The sequence below is a fragment of the Pogona vitticeps genome, chromosome 7 (assembly GCF_051106095.1).
Source record: "Pogona vitticeps strain Pit_001003342236 chromosome 7, PviZW2.1, whole genome shotgun sequence".
NCBI lineage: Eukaryota > Metazoa > Chordata > Lepidosauria > Squamata > Agamidae > Pogona > Pogona vitticeps.
Window position 1 is genome coordinate 30036540 of NC_135789.1, and position 19042 is coordinate 30055581.

General features: G+C 41.7%; 1 protein-coding gene across 5 annotated transcripts in view; it reads left to right on the top strand.

The window, feature by feature from the left end:
- BCAS3 (BCAS3 microtubule associated cell migration factor) overlaps positions 1-19042 on the top strand; it is a 410844-nt gene that overhangs the window by 44149 nt on the left and 347653 nt on the right. For all 5 annotated transcript variants that reach the window (XM_072978539.2, XM_072978537.2, XM_072978538.2 and 2 more), the window contains exons 8-10: positions 2867-2974; positions 6854-6930; positions 18276-18352. In XM_072978539.2, coding sequence (XP_072834640.2) covers positions 2867-2974; positions 6854-6930; positions 18276-18352 — 262 coding nt within the window. The remainder of the gene's footprint in view (positions 1-2866; positions 2975-6853; positions 6931-18275; positions 18353-19042) is intronic.

Consider the following 19042-nt stretch of genomic DNA (forward strand, 5'->3'; position numbering starts at 1 on the left):
GGAAATTAGAGAAGATTGGCCTTCGCCTTCCAAACTCTTCTGTTCTCACAGATGTGATTTTAGGCCAGAGTTGTCTGGGTGAACTGTGGGGCTCAGCAGCTAATTTGGGCACATTCTCCACTTAATGGCTGTGGCATGAAGCAGCAACTTGCATGTGTGAATCAGAACATGGCCAATGAATCCCCGCAGATGGGACTTTTGCACCAGGCAGTGTCCATGCAGTTCTCAGACCTCCATTACAGTTCCTTGAGTCTCGACACAGTTGTGTATGTGAACAAACTAGTAGAAGAAATGGCTTTGAGACTCCTGGCACAAGCACCAGAAACTGTGTGTTAGTATTTTTAACATACCAACAATATTTTTAAAATATTTTAATCTTAATTATACTGTTATAATGGATTTAGTCTTATTTTAACATTTCTATCATTTTTGTTTTGAAAAAACTTTTTAAACTTGCTTGGTTCCGGTTCTAGGGCAAAAGCCGCATACGAATGCAGTAAACCAACCAACCAAACAAGAAATAGACTATAGCTATCCTATGAGAAGATTTCCTGAAAGATTCTATATGTCCCTAATGTAAAATGACAGCTCAGTCTGTACTCACATATACTGTAAGTTCCATCTATTTTAATGGAATTTCTCATACACGTATGTAGTGAAGACCACAGCCGAATTATATCACTTCAGGGTATATGGGATTGCATAGTTAAATGTTTCCACACAAAAACAACAGCAGCAAAAAAGAAAACAATCAACCCATTGATAATTTCTCTGTCAAGAGAGTAGCTAGAAAAGCTGCAAAGCTGCCTTAAGACATCTAGTTTTCAATGCCCAGGGATCTGTTACTGTTTGAAATTGAAGAAATGTTCAGTTGCATGTTGTTTCCACATATGCTCCTTTGGGCGTACAACCCACATGCACCTTTATAAACCTCCTTGTCTCCTCTCTGTGTGCACCTAAGCTGTTGCGAAGACCCTTTTCTTAATATTTCTTACTTTCTTTTAAAAAAGAATTTTAGTATATGTATGTATTTACACAGCTGGTCAGTTTATGCAACTTCCAGTGTGCTGGGCTATGGAAACCGCCAACCCTTTTCTGCACTCGCTGAGGAGGTGGGGATGAAAGACTTGGGGGGGGGAAAGGTGTCACAGGAGGGACCTGCCAGATCAAAGCTGCTTCCTGGCTTGCAAAATGGTGTCTGTTGCTCTCCCTTCAGCCTCTCGTATAACATGCTGCACTCTTTTCCGTTAAAAGAAAGCTGGCTTTCTATGAAGGAACAGCTGGAGAACCTTATTTATATTAAAATGATAAAAGCGACACGTGCTTCATATGAATTTTGTGTTGTTGTTAAAACAAATAACGAGTCTGTTAAAATGACCATGGGTTCTTTGTACTTGGATGTCGTGAGCAGCTGCGCCGTTCAGCTGTTGGGCCGTTAAGACTGGACTAAGCGTTCCGGCAACGTGTGTGTTTTTTTGGCGTGAAATCTCAAGGCTTTCGCCCACCCAGGATCCTTCTGAGTGTCCATGTGTCAAAACATGGAGACACAAACTAAATGTTGCAGAGATTTGGGCGGTTGGGGGGGAATATCAGAAAATTTCACCCTTCCTTTTTCCGTACTTCGTTTCCCAACCACTCTGAGTCATTTAAAATGTACAAGATGATGCAGTGGTGTCCCAAATTCTTGCCACCTTTGTGCAAACAAGTTCTCAACGTGACATTACCTCACACATTCAACTTACCTAGTGAAAGAGGGGAGGGTGTTAAAGATTACTTTTTTAAAACCACCATCCAGAACCCACCAAGTTGTTATTTATCTTTTGCTTTTATTGGTTTAAGACATTTTTATTCTATCCTATTCTTGGGTCCAAAATGTCATAGAATGACTTACATACAATCAGTAAAAATGGGTCTGCCTCAAGACATTTTGCTATCTGAGGCTGAGTAGCAAATGCAGCCCTTCACCTACTGAGGTCAAGATGTGTAGTACACAAAGCCAGATAAGTTATTTGGACACAGAAGACACAGTTTCTTCAGTACCTCTCTCAGTGAATGTGCACTAGTAAGGAATTAAATGACTTAACTCTCAGCCATCCTCTCATGATATCCAAAATGTGCTACTTTGGGTGACCAACTCTGCCTGTTGGTGAGGTTAGAGAAGACACCTTTGTCTGAAGGTTTTTAATCCAAAAAGGGAAAACAGGAGAGCAAAAAGGAATTTTTAAGAAATCATAAAACAATGGGGGAAAATAATTAGATCTCTTGCATAGTTTTTCTGTCCTTACATAATTAATTTTGCATTTCTGTCCAAAGAAGTGGGCTACTATCCCAAAAACGTAATGTTAAAGAAAATTTCTAGGTTTTTAAGGCAACACAGTACTTATTTTTTTTAACATCACTTTTCATGCTTTGTTACTGTGGAGAACAATAAAAAGTTGTTCGGAGCTACTGAACTGCTGAAACCCAAGCTACATCTGCTTCAGTATGCATCTGAATCTTATACTCATCCCTTTTTTTTATTTTTTTAAGCATTTCAAAGACTAGGAACCTGTGCATTTGTGCTTGCATGCTGGTTAGATTAAAACTATTGCTTTTCAGGAAACTGGCTTTTCATCTGAACTGCTAATTATTTGGTGTCACCTCTACTAAAGGTGAATCTGTGTTGCCTCTTTTAATTATTGTATTTTGTATTTTTAATATTCTATTGGTCTTTCTCTGTTCAACTGCCTAGAAAATATCTGTTGATGGATGGCCATATAAACTTAATAAATCAAGTTCTGTTAAGTCAAATATGTTTCAGATTTAAACAATGATATAGTCATATAGGTAATAACTAAGCATGTATTTCTCCTATTTTTTCTTTCAGCACCAGCCCTCCTTATTGTTGTGTCGATCTCCACTCCTTGCGAACGGGTGAAATGGTCAAATCAATTCAGTTCAAAACACCCATCTATGACCTCCACTGCAACAAGAGGCATGTGTTCTTTTCTTTAGACACCTTTCTCTTCCAAATGTCCCGTGAGTTGCAGTTTTGCCAGGATCCAAATTGTCAGATCTGGGTAGTTTACAGATGTTCATTACTAGCCAAATAATGTATCTCTGTACAGTATGTGTGTGTGTGTATATATATAGTTGTGTGTATAGGATGTATAGTTTAGCACTAGGTCTTTGCGTTGCATGCAGAGGGACTCAGTTCTCTCTCCAGCCTCTCCACCTGAACGGACAATGGGTGGTAAGGGTGGAAAAGACATCTCTTTGAACAAAACCTCGTTCTGCCTTCCCCAGACAGCTATTGCCAGTCTGTGCAGGGCATTCTGCCCTAACCCAAAAGACTAAAAGGCTTCTTCTACTATGGGAGTCATACCTGATGGGGATGATAGACGTTTGTCATGCAACACATCTGATGGGACACTAGACTCTAGAAGGGTACTGTAGGCAATGGGTGGGCAACCTTCGGTCCTCCAGATGTTTTTGAGTTCCAAGTGCCGGAAGCTGTACCCAACATCTGTCTCCCAACAGTCATAGGTGTAAACGTTCCAGGTTTACAGATCTTCTCTCCAGGGTCTTTGGAAGCAAAGTGGGGTATGAATGTTATGAATAGCAAGGGACCTCTAAATCAGCTGTATTTAGGCTATGCCTTGGTGGAGTGCTGTGGTGTTTTTGTTGCTCAATTATAAAATGGCTTTCCTATTGCTCTCTATCTAATTTTTTTCATTTGCTTTTTTTGTCCTTGCACTTCATGTCCTGGTAATCATTTTAAGTGATTTATTACATAAACCCTATTCCACCCCACCCACCCCCAATTCTATTGTGTAGAGGGGGATGGGAAAAACAAACAAAAACACTTTCAGCAAATAAGTCAAGGCTGTTATGCCTGGCAGATTTGCAATAAAAAGCAGCAATGTGATTATTTTTCTGGATAAAACACTTTTTTAGATTAATGTGCCATGTGCCTTTTAGTGGATTTTCATCTTGAATCACTGGGGGAAAAATAAATGCTTTTAAAAAGAGAAGAAGAAAAATTAAATTGCAGGAAACATAATATCAATTTTATTAAAGAGGTACAACACTTTTTTTTCATACTCTCTGCTAGTTCACTGATAAAATAGTATTACTTAGGTGCCTGTTTGGGGTTTTATATTTCCAAAAGTGGGAGATCAAACTATTTTATCCTTTTGACTTTCACAATTTTAGGCGAACCCTAATGCATCATAACACCTGGTAGAATTTCATTGAAACACTGACAGAATACTCCTTTCTAAATATTTAGGAACTCAAATAAGCACCATCCCTTCATTCCTCATTAAGTCAGAGTTATTTTTCTGTGCCATCTCCCTGCCCATCCCATTTTTGTTTTAAACCACTTGGCCCGGTTAAGAGATTTGGATCTCTCTTGATTGATGTAAGAAAGGCATTGCAGTGATTTGGATTTTGGAATTCCTCCATTGTCTTAGCTCTTAAGATATGTCAGCATTCTCTGGTCTTGTACTTGGCTGAGGAATTCTGGGAGCAGTAGTCCAAAAATAACTTTTCAGAGGTCTGGCATCTCTCCCCAGTGCTTCTCCTCATCTTCTGCTGTCTCACAGAGTGGAAGATTTTAATTGGCTAAATATGCACCTGGCCCCAGAATTTTACTTCTGTGCTCTTTTTCTGGTGTCTCTTTTAGTCTTTTGAGGTACTTCTAAGTCTGATCTGAACCTCCCAGAGACCAAGAACAAGTCTAGTTTCGTTTCCTACCCATATTCATATTTTACAAATCCAGGATCTTTCACTCCACTTTTGGAAATGCATTTGAAAATTCCAATGAGTTCCACATTGGAAACTAGTCAAATGAAATTTTTACCCATCCGTGTTGGCCAAACTTAACAGGGCCAACTGTTCCAGTGCAAAGACGGAATAGTTGGAGGGATCTGCCAGCTTCATTTTTATCTGCATTCAGCTAAAGACGGTGGTAGTGGTGATGATGATCACCACAATCACAAATTAAAAAATCACACTCTTTGTGCTGCATTTACAATGAAATGTAAGAAACTTGATAAACCCATGTAGAAAAAAAAATTGAACTGAGTAAAATATTTATTCAATCCTGGTCAAGAAAACGTGTTACTGTTTCTTTTGCTGCTCTTCCCAATTGTTCAGTAGCCAGGGTGTGGGTAAGTGGATGGGTGCGGATGGAGGGGGGAAAAAAACCCATCGGATTAAAGGTAGAAAGAGGATTTTGAAAAAATAAAAACAAAAACCTTATCTCATTTATATAGAAATGCCTGTCCTCCCTATTTAGTGCCTAAACTTTATTCACAACAGCTTACAACAGATTTAAACCCTAAATCTCTCATATAAAAAAGTACATTCAATAAAAATACAGTGATACTTCTGTGACAGAAGGGACCACAGATAAAACACAACATTTAGGTAAAGTATCAAGTACTTTCAGCAAAGCAGAGAATCCTGCCAAAATAAAAGTGTCATCATTAGCTGTTGAAAAACAACCAGGGGAGGGAGTGGGATGATTGGAACTCCAGAAGGACGAGCTTTCTACATTGTCTGTGCATCTGTTAAGATCACCCCATCTTATTTAAAGCTTAGAAATGATTTGTTTTAATTCATTGTTTTTCTTATTTTAAAAAAATGTTCAACCATTTTGAGCAGTATTATTTTAATGTTAACTGGCAGTGACATTATTTTTTTTTGTTTCATGGGATTACTTTTGAAAGGATATTTGACTTTTCTTATTATTTTAACTCATTCATGGGCATTTTTAGTAATTTGAAATGCCCTTCAAAAGTTACCAATAAATAAATAAAGTAAATGTTTCCAAGCAGTTTTGACATCATGAATTAAATGTCTTTAATAATTTAACATGAAGTGGGTTGGTGCTAAATGCTAGTATTTCCAAGCGCTTAACTCTTGTCACCATGAGCCATGCCTCTGCCCTAGAGCACAGAGAAGAACTTTTCCTTCTCCGATCATTGGCATAGAAGGAAATCTGAAATCGCAAGTCTAAAACAGGGCTGGACCCGTTCTTCTTAGTGTCCCATTTGGGCCGTTTTGCTGAATCAGGTGACACTCACGGGTCCTTTCATATTGTAGTCAGAATCCTCGAATAATAGAATAGGAAGAATCCCATAAGGATAGTAAGTCCAACCCCCTGCTCAATGCAGGAATCCAAACTAAAGTATGATCATAGCTGATCATCTCCATCATCCGAGCATCTCTGGAGTATACAGTCCCAGTCAGGGAGGGGTGTGATAATTTTGAGTGGCACAAAGGCACAGTGTTGAAACTGAAGCTTTGAAAGTTTTAAAATATGCCTAATGGAAGCTGAACGTCTGCTGGATGGTTGCAACAACAACAGTAGGTTGGAGCAAGAAATGCCCAGTTCTTCAGCAAAATCTCTTGGAGAGATGTTCTGCATTTGAGCCCATGGATGTCCAGCTACTCCAAATCTTGCATGGAAAGGAAATGAAATTATGGTTTGTTTTCATTTAAAAAAAAAAACTTCACACATATTTCAATTTTTTTTTATCCCTCAGATGGTTGTGGGATTCCTTCCATGTTTGTGTGACAGGGAGGGAGAGGGAGGGAGGGAGAAGAAAAGGAAGTCCATTTGATTGAGGGTCACTCGTGTTGTGAAACTTGCTGTGTGGCCTAATTCCATAACATGGTTTTCCACGCCACTGGTCCAAACAATTTACTGTTTCAATTTACTGTGTTAATAACATTACAGGAAGATGGGAAAACGCTGGCAAAAGGTATTTTTTACAACAGCTTTACATCTTCCATGGTGTTTAATTTTGCCCGTATCTCCTGGAATGTCTTGATACTTCACGAATTCTTCTTTTTATATTTTCAGGATCCTTGTGGTCGTCTTACAGGAGAAAATAGCTGCCTTTGACAGTTGTACCTTCACCAAGAAGTTTTTCGTCACAAGTAAGTTTTTATTTACATATTTATGTAAAGCATTTTGTATCCTTCTCCTCAACCAGAGAGACTCTCCAGCAGTGACTTTAATATTAAATAAAACCGAGTCATTCTATGCTTTCAATGCTACAGTCATGACATGGCAGGAAAAAATAATAAAAAGGTATGGGCTGGAAAGAGGGAATGTAAGCAGCCTGGTGGGATCAGTACCACTTTTTCTTATACAACTGGCTAGAATGGCTGCCTGAGTTGTGTTTCTTTGCCTCCGTTTCCTGATAAGTTAATTGGTGTGAGTTTTGGTTTCAAATATATTCTAGGTTTACAGTGATTTTCAGGATGTCTTGCAGCAGCCGGATGGAAAAGGCAGAGCCATTTCTAACCTTCACCCCACTGTTTTGGATCACATATGATGTTCCTCAAGTATTACCCATCTGGGGCTACAGATGCCTTTTAAAACTGTATACCACTTGGATAGCTGAGAAAATGGTGTGTGTCCCCCCCCCCCCAATATATCGCTGTTCTTTGAGGTATCGAAATGAGAACTTTTGGCTCACAAGCAGGGTTATAACTGGCAGTAAGACCTTTTCGGTGGTAGCTCCTCAACTGTGGAACCTCACTCCTGTCATAGATAACAACAGAATTGCTTGGTTGGATGTTCAGGCCATTAGTTCATAGGTGGGAATGAATGGTTGTTTCAGATACTGCTTTTATGTTTTATAATTTAGCAGCATACATTTACATGCCGGTTGTGGGATAGCCATGCCTTCTCCTTCATCTCAGCCAACACTGAGACGGAGGCAGCTCAGTTTGAAGCAAACCAGTAATCAAATATGCCTTTTCCTGAGTGGGATGGCAGCTGAGGGATGTTGTTTCTGTCCTTCACGCAACCCCATTCTGAATTTCTGTCCTGCATTTGCCGCCAGCATGGAATTAGGTAGGCTGGCTGGAGAGGAATGGAGCCAATCTCTTTCCTTCTACCAGTCCCCCATGCAAAATTCTTTGTCTGCTGTAGCAGTCAGGTGAGTTGATCTATACACAAGCGAAGCTGCAGTATGCAGTTTTACACCGGGGGGGGGGGGGGAACCACACCCAACAACAGCAGTAGCAGCAGCCATGCCCCAAGTATCAAAACTTATGGGGATGTTGCATCTTTCATTTATGCTGTCACCAGCTTTGAGGACTTTCACGGAAAAGCAGGCTGTGCATTTATGAATAAATAAGCATGTGCGTGGCAGTCGGCTTCCCCAAAGAGATGCCCCTATCCTGGGCTGTGTGATGACAGCAGAATCCCAGTTCAAGGGGAAGCAGGGAGATGGAGGTTTGCCCTGAAAGAAGTGCCAACTTTGCTCGTGTAAGCAGAAGTCTGTCTTTTGCCCCAGATGTTAAATGTAAACTCTTCCGACCTTTCCAGGAGGACAAACTAGGCGGGCCCCTGATGTATACTTGTTTACTGGTGCTACACCATGTCCCCCACCACCACCACCACCACAACTGAGGATGCTTGATTCCAGGCTTATGCCAGGAGGAGTTTTTTTGTCCTTAAAAGGAAAGCTGCAGCCAAGTATGCTTAGAATTTAATCTGGGTAGGGGGGAAATGCATTGCATTTACTCACTCTTTGCATTACAACATTTTGCGTGAGTGTTTTCAAATGGGAAGCAGCCGCTTTTCTACAAAGGGGGGAAAAATAAAAATGCTCTGTGGAGTAATCTCAAAGTTACCAATAGGTGTCAGTTTCTTCCCACATCATAGCCTGAAGATTCCCTAAGAAGGAAGACTTCACTCTCAGTTGCTTGTGACAGCTCAGCAAAGACTAGCCTTGATTTTGAAAGCGGTTGGTGTTTCTTCCAGGCTCTGTTCAACCCCACAGTTACTTTCTTTGCATCAAAGTGTTCATTAAAGTGTGTACATTTCTAGCATGTATACATTACTGAAACAGCAATGTCTACATTGTCTTGAACATGTCGTGAGAATGGCTGATGGTCAGATTCCAAAAGCTCTCCTGTATGGAGAATTAGTGCAGGGGAAGCGTCCCATAGGGAGACCACAGCTGCGATACAAGGATATCTGCAAGCGGGATCTGAAGGCCTTAGGAATGAACCTCAACAGATGGGAAACCTTGACATCTTGACCGCTCAGCCTGGAGGCAGGCGGTGCAGCATAGCCTCTTCCAATTTGAAGAGACACTCGTCCAGCAGGCTGAGGTAAAGAGGCAGTCCTGAAAGCAGCAAAATCAGGGAGCTGGACAAGGGACAGATTTTATTTGTCTTCAGTGTGGAAGGGATGGTCACTCTCAAATTGGCCTTCTCAGCCACACTAGACGTTGTTCCAAGTCCTTCATACAGAGCACGTTACCATCGTCTCTCAAGACTGAAGGATGCTTAAGATTAAAGTGTGAAATCAGACCCATGTGGTGCAAATTTCTCGGCTTGGCTTATTAAAACACGTTAAAGAAAAACATGGAGAACAATGAAGGAACCTAGAGAGCTGCTTATATTGAAGCAGGGCCAGTCTTGCTAAACCTGAATGGCAGGAGTACTCCAGGGTTTTATTTGCAGAACTATTTCCTACCTTGAAATCCATGGTATTCCGTGGAGGTCTCCCATCCCAATTCTAACCACACCTGTCCCCGCTTAGCTTCTGAAATCTAACAAGGTTTATGTTCAGACTGGGATGATGACAGTGGAAATGTTGCATGCTCCTCTGAAATATTGCTTAGATTTGAAAAAATTGGCCTGCCCATTCATTTAATAATTGGTCCACATACCCATTTATCAACTCACCTTCCAACATAGCAACTGGTGAAGTACCAACAATTCCTACCTAGGAGAGAATGTTGTTGTCAGCTGCCCAGTTTCATACTGTGACAACACCAGTACCGCCATTAGCTACACATGCTCAGTTGGCCAATGATCGAGACGGTGGGAAAAGATGCAAAGCAGGCAGAGATTGTGATACAGCATCATCATTGTAGCCAACTGCAAGTAATGGCCCAGTTTCTTCCACACTTGTCAGCTTCACATTGATGGGCTCTTAATCTCCAGAGAAGAACATGACGACTGGAGCCATTATCTGGCACCAAGTTTCTATGAATATGGTAGAGTTTAGTCCCCAAAGAGAAGCTATTTTCTGGCAGAATTTAGTTGGTTCTATATTAAAAATGATGATTCTGCTCATGTTATGTCAAGTTAAATTGATCCATTATTTATTAATGTCAGACTGATGCCCATTTGAGGGGGGGGGTGTTTGTGTGTGTGTGTGTGTGTGTTAGCAAGGCGTCTTGCAATGATGGACATCTGTATAAGACACTCAGGAGGAGAAAATCCATCTGCTTTTCTAATATTCTTTGAATATTGTAAACCTTAAGTACTTTCTGTCCCCAAAAAAGAACTCAAACATAATCCTCATCTACGTAAGCCAAATTAATTTAGTCCAGTTATTCCCGGCATTGAAACGACTATGTTCTCTCTTTCTGTCATGTAGGTTTTAAAGGTAAGGACTCTTTCAGGAAAAGGAAGTGATGTTAATTCAGCACTAGCGTGGCTCAGTATGTAGGCAGACTTCTAGAAATTAACCGCTCAAAGCCCTAGGTCTGAATGAAGAAATGTGTCAGTTTCCCTTTCTCTCCGATTCACACTTTGTAAAAATCTGAGTTCTTTCCATTCTAGATTTAAATACATTTTTTAAATGTTGGTAAATTCTCCTCAAAAATGGACCAAGATGAAATGCTTACCCATATCTATGCAGAAACCTCAGTCCAGCTAGATCCTAATAATAATGTTGTGCCCCCCAGGTTGATTCCAACTTCATCATGATCATCCCAGAATTTTCCTAGCTAAAAAGGATTCAGATGTGTGTGAGGGTTCGATCTTTGGCTCCAAATTCAATTCAAAGTTAAATCAGTAGATCTGTGTTGTTTCAAAAGAGGTGTGGGGTTTATTGGGGAATTAAACAATAAACATGATTGTTAGTCTTTTCTCCTTCTGCCAACGGGTCCAGAAGGGGCTTCCATTCATCGAACAGGAACAGGTTTTTATAACTATTGCCCCTTGGTCCAGGGAGTTCAACAGGGATCCAGACCTTTACGGTCTGCCTCGTCGAGCCTTCCAGCGGGGGCACGGTCTCCTCGTCCAGATCTTCATCCCATAGGATCCATCTGTCTGGGTCTCGGTTCTCCCAGGGTCCTCCCTGTAGCTCCTTCTCTTCATCTCTCTTACCCTCCATTCCAGTCTTTCTCTCCTTTCTCTCTCTACCCGTTCCTTCTCCTCTCTCAGTCTCCTTCTCCCTCGCCTCTGTTTCACCCCAATAAGAGGGTCTAGGGGGAATCTCTGCCCTTCTCCTGTAATTTGCCTCCTCCTTTGGCACTCTCAATCTCACCCATAATCCAGTCCAAGGATCCTGCATCCACGCCCATTCCCAACCGGGCGGTAACTGCTCCTCCCTCCTCTCTACTTCTCCCGCCCCTGCTTCAAACTCCACACTCCTTTTTGTCTCTCTTCCTGCCTTTTCTCCTTGAGCCTCCCCTATCACCACTTTCTGTACATCTGCTGTCAACTCCTCTATTACTGTCTCCCATAGAGGTTCCACTGCAGGTTCTGGTACAGGTCTGGGGTCCACTTCCTTAGCTCTGTTGTTGAGGAGGGACGGCTCTTCAGCGAGTTGGGTATCCTTCTCGCCCCCTGTCTCACAATGTCGTTCACCAATCCCTGTTTCATCCTATCCTTAATATTTTTTTTCCAAGTGTATGTGTGCATTTTCTATGCACATTTTGGAATCACCACCTTCTCCTCAGCTTGAATTGTATAAGCTGCTGTTGCAGATCCTCACCATGCATGGAACATGCTCTTTACGTATCCCACTAGCATCTTCCAGTAGCCGGGCAATTGTATTAGAGCACCGCTTTAAAAAACGTCTCCATGAAAAGGATGGTAGGAAGTGTTTCGGCTTGCTACCTTGCTTAACATTAAAGCCTTAACAGAGGCTGAATAGCTTTGACTTTTAAAAAATTCATCCTGTCTTCCAGGGACGAGTGTTGGTGCCGCTTCCTTGTGCAGCTGCCTTTGATTAGAAAACCACTTTAAACTCCACTTGCCCTGTTCATGTTGAGTTTTAAAAGGCTTTGTCACAAGCGGCCAGGCAGCTGGAGGCAGCGAGCGCCCGGTCTGCTTCTCACACACTTTCTAGAACTGGCTATGCTGTAAGATGGGCCCAGTGTTTCTCCAAAAATGCTGAACTGTACTTTTGATTTAATTATTTTTAAAGTACAGTAAAGCGGAGAAAATAAAGTTACAATAAGAGCTGAGATGGAGTAAAAATATTTGAAAGTAGGGAAGAGAGCCACACATGCTGCTCAGAGCTCATTAAAGGAAAGGTGTGTTGTAACACATAAACAAAAAAACAGGGTGGATAATACTTAATGTGCCACAATTGCTTACCCTAAGACCATCCCCTCCCCCCACCCGCCTCCTGTGCCTTTTGGCTATTTGCCCAACCTCTGGACTACATGGTTTACCCAGCTGCTCGTCTCCTGCTTGCAGAAGTGTGGGCCTGGAGCTCAAAAATCTGAATTGATTGAGAATGTAAAGGTAGGGCTGGGAAAAATGTTTGCACCAACACACACTGAGTTTATATAATGAATGGTGTCTGTAACTGTCGTCAGAGTGGCATACACCTCTTTTCAGTTTTCTGTAATCTGTGAGAACTGGGCGCATTAGATTCCCTTTTTTTCAGGTTATGTAGAAGTAAGCATGCAGAGTTGAAAATGTGTATTTGAAAAAAATGTGTTTTTATTTATTTATTTATTTGATTTATATCCCGCCCATCTGGTATAATTATACCACTCTGAGCGGCTGACAACAGAACAAATACAATTAAAACAAGACGAATCCATGAACAAGGTGCTTTTGAAAATGAGGAAAATAAAAACAAATGTGCTGTTAGGAAAATTTTTATAAAGATTAGTGCAAATGTCTGTGTGGAGGTTCTTAGAAATACAACAGTATAAATTGTCGGCTCTTCATGTCCTTATTTTAAAACTGTTATGAGTGCAAAGTAGACCTGCAGAGAAGACTCTTACTGAGTGTCTTTATAAGTCATGGTTCTGCTAAGCTCAGTCCTTGTCGTGTGAAGCAGCAGCAGCAGCAGTGAAAAAGCCCTCTTTTTCTGCCCAAGATCTCAGAGAATCATAAAATACCACAAGTCACAAAATAGAAAGTGCAGGGCTGAATGGAAAAAATGGCTTTATCATGCTGTGTAAGCCATCTTTGTATGTTTCTCATAAGTCTTGCCAAACTGCACCAGGAATTAGTGTTCTCATGTGAGCATAGTTTTGGTTGGAGTCCTTGAGAAGAGAGGTCAAGGGCGGATCTGAAGGAAGTCGAAGAACAATGGAAGATGCTCTTGAGCTGGGAGAGTGATGGCATTTCTATAGGGCCCTTCATCTCAAGGGAAAATTTGTAAACACATTTGCAAATTTTATTACTTCATACCCTTTATAAACAAGTTTAATTTATCCTTTTCTCTTCTTTTCTTTTTGAGAAATAAACAAAATATTAGTTGAAAGGATTCAACGGTTTGTTTGTCGTTGTCTGGTAATAAACAGTATCATGCAACAAAGCATTCCCTCCTATTCTTTATTTATTCTGTTCCCATTCTACACCTCTCTTTCTCTTGATCTATTTCCATTTTGGTCACATTATCTGCCTGATGGAGGGTGGTGGAGTCTTCTGCGGATAACAGGAAGATCTTTGATCTTTTAATACATTTGTATGCCTCATGCACCCGACGTCTTTTATGCTCAAGGGTTTCTTATAAACTGTAATTTCTGGGTGCAGATTGTCAATGTAGCAGGAACAGCAAATGTTTTATGGGGTCAGAGCTTGTGGGCAAGATACGCTTTCCATACAGAAGATTCCAGAAGTCTGCAATTGAACATTGCTGCTTTGGATTCCTTTACTCTTCACTTGCATTCCCCCATAAACTCCTCCTGCCATAATTTAGTAGTTGACCCGGTGGATTGTTTTCAGAAGTTGAACAATGCTGCTTGGCTCCCTCCATTCTCTTACTTATTTATTGGGTGTTAAATATATATAATATATATAACCCTATATATATCCTGCCTTTCCTCAACGAGCTGACGGTGACATGTGTGACTCTCCTCCTCTCGACTTTATCCCCCCCCCCAATAACCCTGTGAGGAAGTCACACTGAGAAGTGGTGTACAGTCCCATTGTCCTATATTCATCCTACTTTATCTAGCCATAAATTGGTGATATAGCCAGTGTGTTATATGCAGAAGGTTCAAAAAGACTACAGTTCTTCAGTCTGTGTCCCTCTGTATTCATAGGCACACACTTAGAACCCAGTGTTCTAAAATGTTTTCTTAAAATGTTTCCCCCCAGCAACATGATCTTTGTTACCTGTGACTGGAGGAAGACATAAAGGAATCTGTTGTTTACATACTAGGGATAGTCTTGATAACTCACACACTTATTTTTTTTAAACATGCATTCAAAATCAAACCTTTACCACCACCTGAGAGAGCTCTCTTTCTAGATGCAGAGTCTTTGTGAATTTCGTTGTATGGTATACTGTGTATATACTTACAATGACAATAAATTATATTATTATTCTTCTCATCAAGTAAGACCCTTTGTTTCTCTTTCCCAAGGGTAGGGCACAAGGATTACCTGAAAAAGAAGGTGTCAAATTCAGTCATCATGGTCTCTAGGGCAAAGTATCTCAGGTTAGCAGCAGAAGGAATGAAGAATAGCTCCTCCTGTTGCAATCAGAAAGCCAGGCTATGTAGGCCAGTAACTAAAAGTCTCATAAAGAAACTAGAGGTGGTTTTTTTTCACATGTAAGGATTACTGCTGCTAGATCAGACCAAGGGCCTGTGTTCTCTTTCTGACAACAGCCAACCCGATGCCTTTGGGGAACTTTGAACAGGAGGGTGACAGCCTTTCCTGGTGTTCATCCCACAACACCTGATTTTCAAGGTAGACATCCTCTATATGTGCAGGTAATAATGACTAATTATAGTTACAGTTATATCTTCCCTTTCCTCACATGCACTCGGGGAAGCCTATGTGCCTTTTGTCACTCACTTCCCACCTCACTCAGGGGTTTCCACCTCATGTTAAATTTCAGATTTAACCATGATGTCTGCACCAGCATTTCTGGTAACTATAGATGGTTCTCAAATTATGGGATTATATGGCCCTGGTCAGAGAAGGCTTTCAAAACACAGCTTGGTATGGTTTCCAAATTTACTGCTGAGGATGCAGTACTACTGACTATGGTTCAGATGCAAAAGAAGAGGAAGCAGTGCTGGCCTGCTCCCCATCTCCTGATTACTTTTAGGAGAGCAGACAGTGTTGGAGCTGCACTTGGAGAAAGAGGGAGAGACTTTTAAAAAAATAACCCACAGGCATTTTCCTTAAAAGGATGGGGGGGGGGGGAACCTTGTCTGTTGAAGAGGAGTCTTTGGGGAAACCCAAAACCAGAGTAAGTGGGATAAGATGAAAAGAATGATAGATGTCATTGGCATATAATTTTAAAAAGCCTTATGGAAGGCACTGGAAGAAGGGAATGATATAAAAGTCCTTCCTCTCCCACCTCCCCCTATTCTTTCTTTGGAAGACTGGAGGGCAAGTCCGTTTAACAGTGTATTAGCTTACCTTGCATATCGACAGAATGGGTCAAATATCCTTTAAGCTTGTATGGCCCCCCCACAAAATGATGTATAGGCAAGTCCAAACTGGAGACTGTCTGTAACTTCAGACTTATTTGAAGCAAACGGGTTTCTTCCCCTCTCCCCAGACAGTTCCGATCTGCAAGAATTTATGATGAGAATGTGCTCCGTGTGTACCCACCCCTTTTGTGTCCTTACTGAATGAGGACACAGAGACCCGGTGATTCATCACGTTTTTTAAAATTATGATGCCCAACATGGGAGAATTACAGAAGGGGAACCCCTGGGGGACTGAGCAAATACTGCATGACATCACGTCTTGAAAGGGCTTCAACCTTTGGGCCAGGGGTGCTTCAGTATTACATGGTGGTGGAGGTGCATATTTATTTATTTATTTTATTTTATTTTATTTTATTTTATTTTATTTTATTTTATTTTATTTCTATCCCGCCTATCTGGTCATACTAGACCACTCTAGGCGGCTTACAATTGGAGCAACAATAAAATTATTAAAAACATTACAAATAGACAAAAATGGAAATCAAAGAATATAAAAGAAAAATCGTCAGGGATTATCTGTTGGGAAAGCCTGCCTATACATCAGTGTTTTCAGTTGTTTCTTAAAAATGCCCAGTGAGGGAGCCGCGCGAATCTCAGGAGGTAAGTTGTTCCAGAGGCGAGGAGCCACCGCCGAGAAGGCCCGATTTCTGGTCTTCTCCTTCCGGGCCTCTCTCGGCGTCAGGCTCCTCAGCCTCACCTCCTGGCTCGCACGGGTGACACGGGTAGATCTAGGTGGGAGAAGGCGTTCCACCAAATATTGAGGTCCTAAACCGTTTAGGGCTTTGTAAGTAAGCATCAACACTTTGAAGTCGATGTGGAATCGGATGGGCAGCCAATGCAATGCAGCCAGAGTGGGCGAGATATGTTGGTATCTTCTCACTCCACTGAGTAATCTGGCCGCAGCATTCTGCACCACCTGTAGTTTCCGCAGCAGCCTCAAAGGTAGCCCCACGTAGAGCGCATTGCAGTGGTCTAATCTTGAGATTACAAGCGCATGTCCCAAAGTGTTGAGAGCCCCCACATCAAGGTAGGGTCGCAGCTGGGCTATCCGCCAAAGATGGAAAAATGCGGTGCGGACCACGGACGCCACCTGGGTTTCCATAGTGAGCGCCGGGTCCAGATGAATCCCCAAGCTGCGAACCCCATCCCTGGCAGGCAGGGTCACTCCCCCAAAAATGAGGGAGTTTCCCAAATCCCCAACTGTGGGAGCGCCCACCCTCAGTACCTCCGTCTTGTCCGGGTTCAGCCTCAGCCCATTCTCCTGCATCCATTCCCGAACGGTCTCCAGGCAGCGCTGAAGGGACAGAACGGCATCTCCATATGGGGTGGAACAGGTAGAATCACTGTGACTTTTTGATGGGATGATGAGGACACCTGCAAGCTTATCAAGCTCTTCTGAGTGCAGATGCAAACTTTGCAGTAGCTCCAGTTGGGTAGGATCAATGGCTTCTTGTAACAACATCATTGCTTCTAGCAACAGTCTGTTGTTGTAAACTATCTTTGCTGTAATATGAAATGAGTGATTAAAACCCATATGCTTTATAAAACACCTGCTCATGATACTCCTGCTAGAATTGGTTTGCTGATATACATCGACACAGCTGCCTTATTGGACTGTCTTTGGAGCCTGGCTATAGGGATTGCCATGATGAGAATCTTCTCTTTAGAATTTACTGCTATACCACAGTCTAGCAAAAGAGGTACTCTTGTGTTAATATTTATTTGGTAGAGCAACATCTTAATACTGTTGTTCATGTTGCATGAACTATATATTTCCTGGAGTACGGTGGCTGAGTAATACATAGTATTTATTTGCCTGCAGTTCAAGCTTCCTTTGCTCAGCTGGCTTGGTTTTTTGGATTAGTCTGTGGGAGCTAAACACAGGCCTCACTTGCTTGTCTGATTGTTTAATCATTAAGCTGTACTGGAGTCATATCTCTGGAACAGTAATGGATTTCACCATATAAAGATGTGATATCTGTAAAGTTAATATCTGTAAAGTAATTTGACCAACAGACTTGAGAACTTTCCTTCTTAGTTCACTTCCTTGGAACCCCCCAACTTCTAACCTTCATGCACTTTGTACATATGTCTGTGGGGGAGTATATAACGAATGGTGTTGACATTTCTCTGTCTCTCGCTTTGTCTGTTCCTCATTAATTTTGGGTTCTGTCTCCCTCGCTTCTCTTCAATACTGTATTGCAATATATTGTAAGAATTTTACTGAGTAGCCGTAATATGCCTTTTTAAATGTTCAGTGCTTTAGGATGCTAAAATATTAAAGGGTACTCCATTCTGTGCAAATAAAATGTATCGTTAAGTCTGCAGCCATGGAAGTCCTGTCCATTTCAGACCATTCAGGGCAATCTATTCTTGGGTGCGCTGGAGGGCCACTCAGTTCATGCAGAGAGCTTACTCAGGCCTATGGTGCACCACTCTTTCCCTGACTGAACAAAGGATACACACTAGAGCAGCTGTGACCCTGGGATCACGGATGGTTCTTAAGCTCTATTCAGGTGCAAAAAGGTTGGCTTTTCTTGGCAATGCATGCAGAGTTCCTTGGAAATGCAGCTTTCTCATGGCTATCTTTTGGATATTTTCCAGGCTGCTATCCTTGCCCAGGGCCCAACATGAATCCCATAGCTTTAGGAAGCCGGTGGCTGGCCTACGCCGAAAATAAGGTAAAGGATCAATCCGTCGGACAGTTATTCACTTCTCTCTCCCCCTCCATCTCTCCTTACCATCTCTTCTCATGGACACATGCATTTGGTCCAGCGCAGCATGAAATGTCAAGGATGAAAATCTTTTTTTTTTTAATTTCCTGGGCAGTGATTAAGAGGATACCGGCATAGGGGCTTGGGTGTTAGGTTCCCCAAATCACACTTTTTATAGTCATGATCGTATTATTACCATATATGATGCTTTGCAAACAGCCACAGTCCTGTGGATCCCACACTCTCCATTTGGGCAGTGAGGGAAATAATAGGTAGCAAGGAGCGAAAAAAGGAGCAATGGCTGCATGAAGATAATTGGATTGAAGTTTGCCTTTAATGGCAAAAGTTACACAGACAAATTTGAGAAAAACAGCTTTGCAAATGGTCCTGTGCAGCTTAAGAGTCTGCGGAAATTCATTCTGCTGGAAGCTGAACAGAGAGCTCACCGCCCCTCCTGCAGCACATGTCTGCTTTTTTATCCTCAGGTGCAAAATAAGGGACTTCCCTTGTCCAGCAGTCCATTTGGTTCCTGCTTCATGAGGACATCCTGTCTCAACTGGGTGGAATTCTTGTTCAGGCTAATGCTTACATTCAAGGCTAGAAAAGATTGTGGAAACAGTTCATTTATACCTTTAAATATATCAGCAGCCCATACTT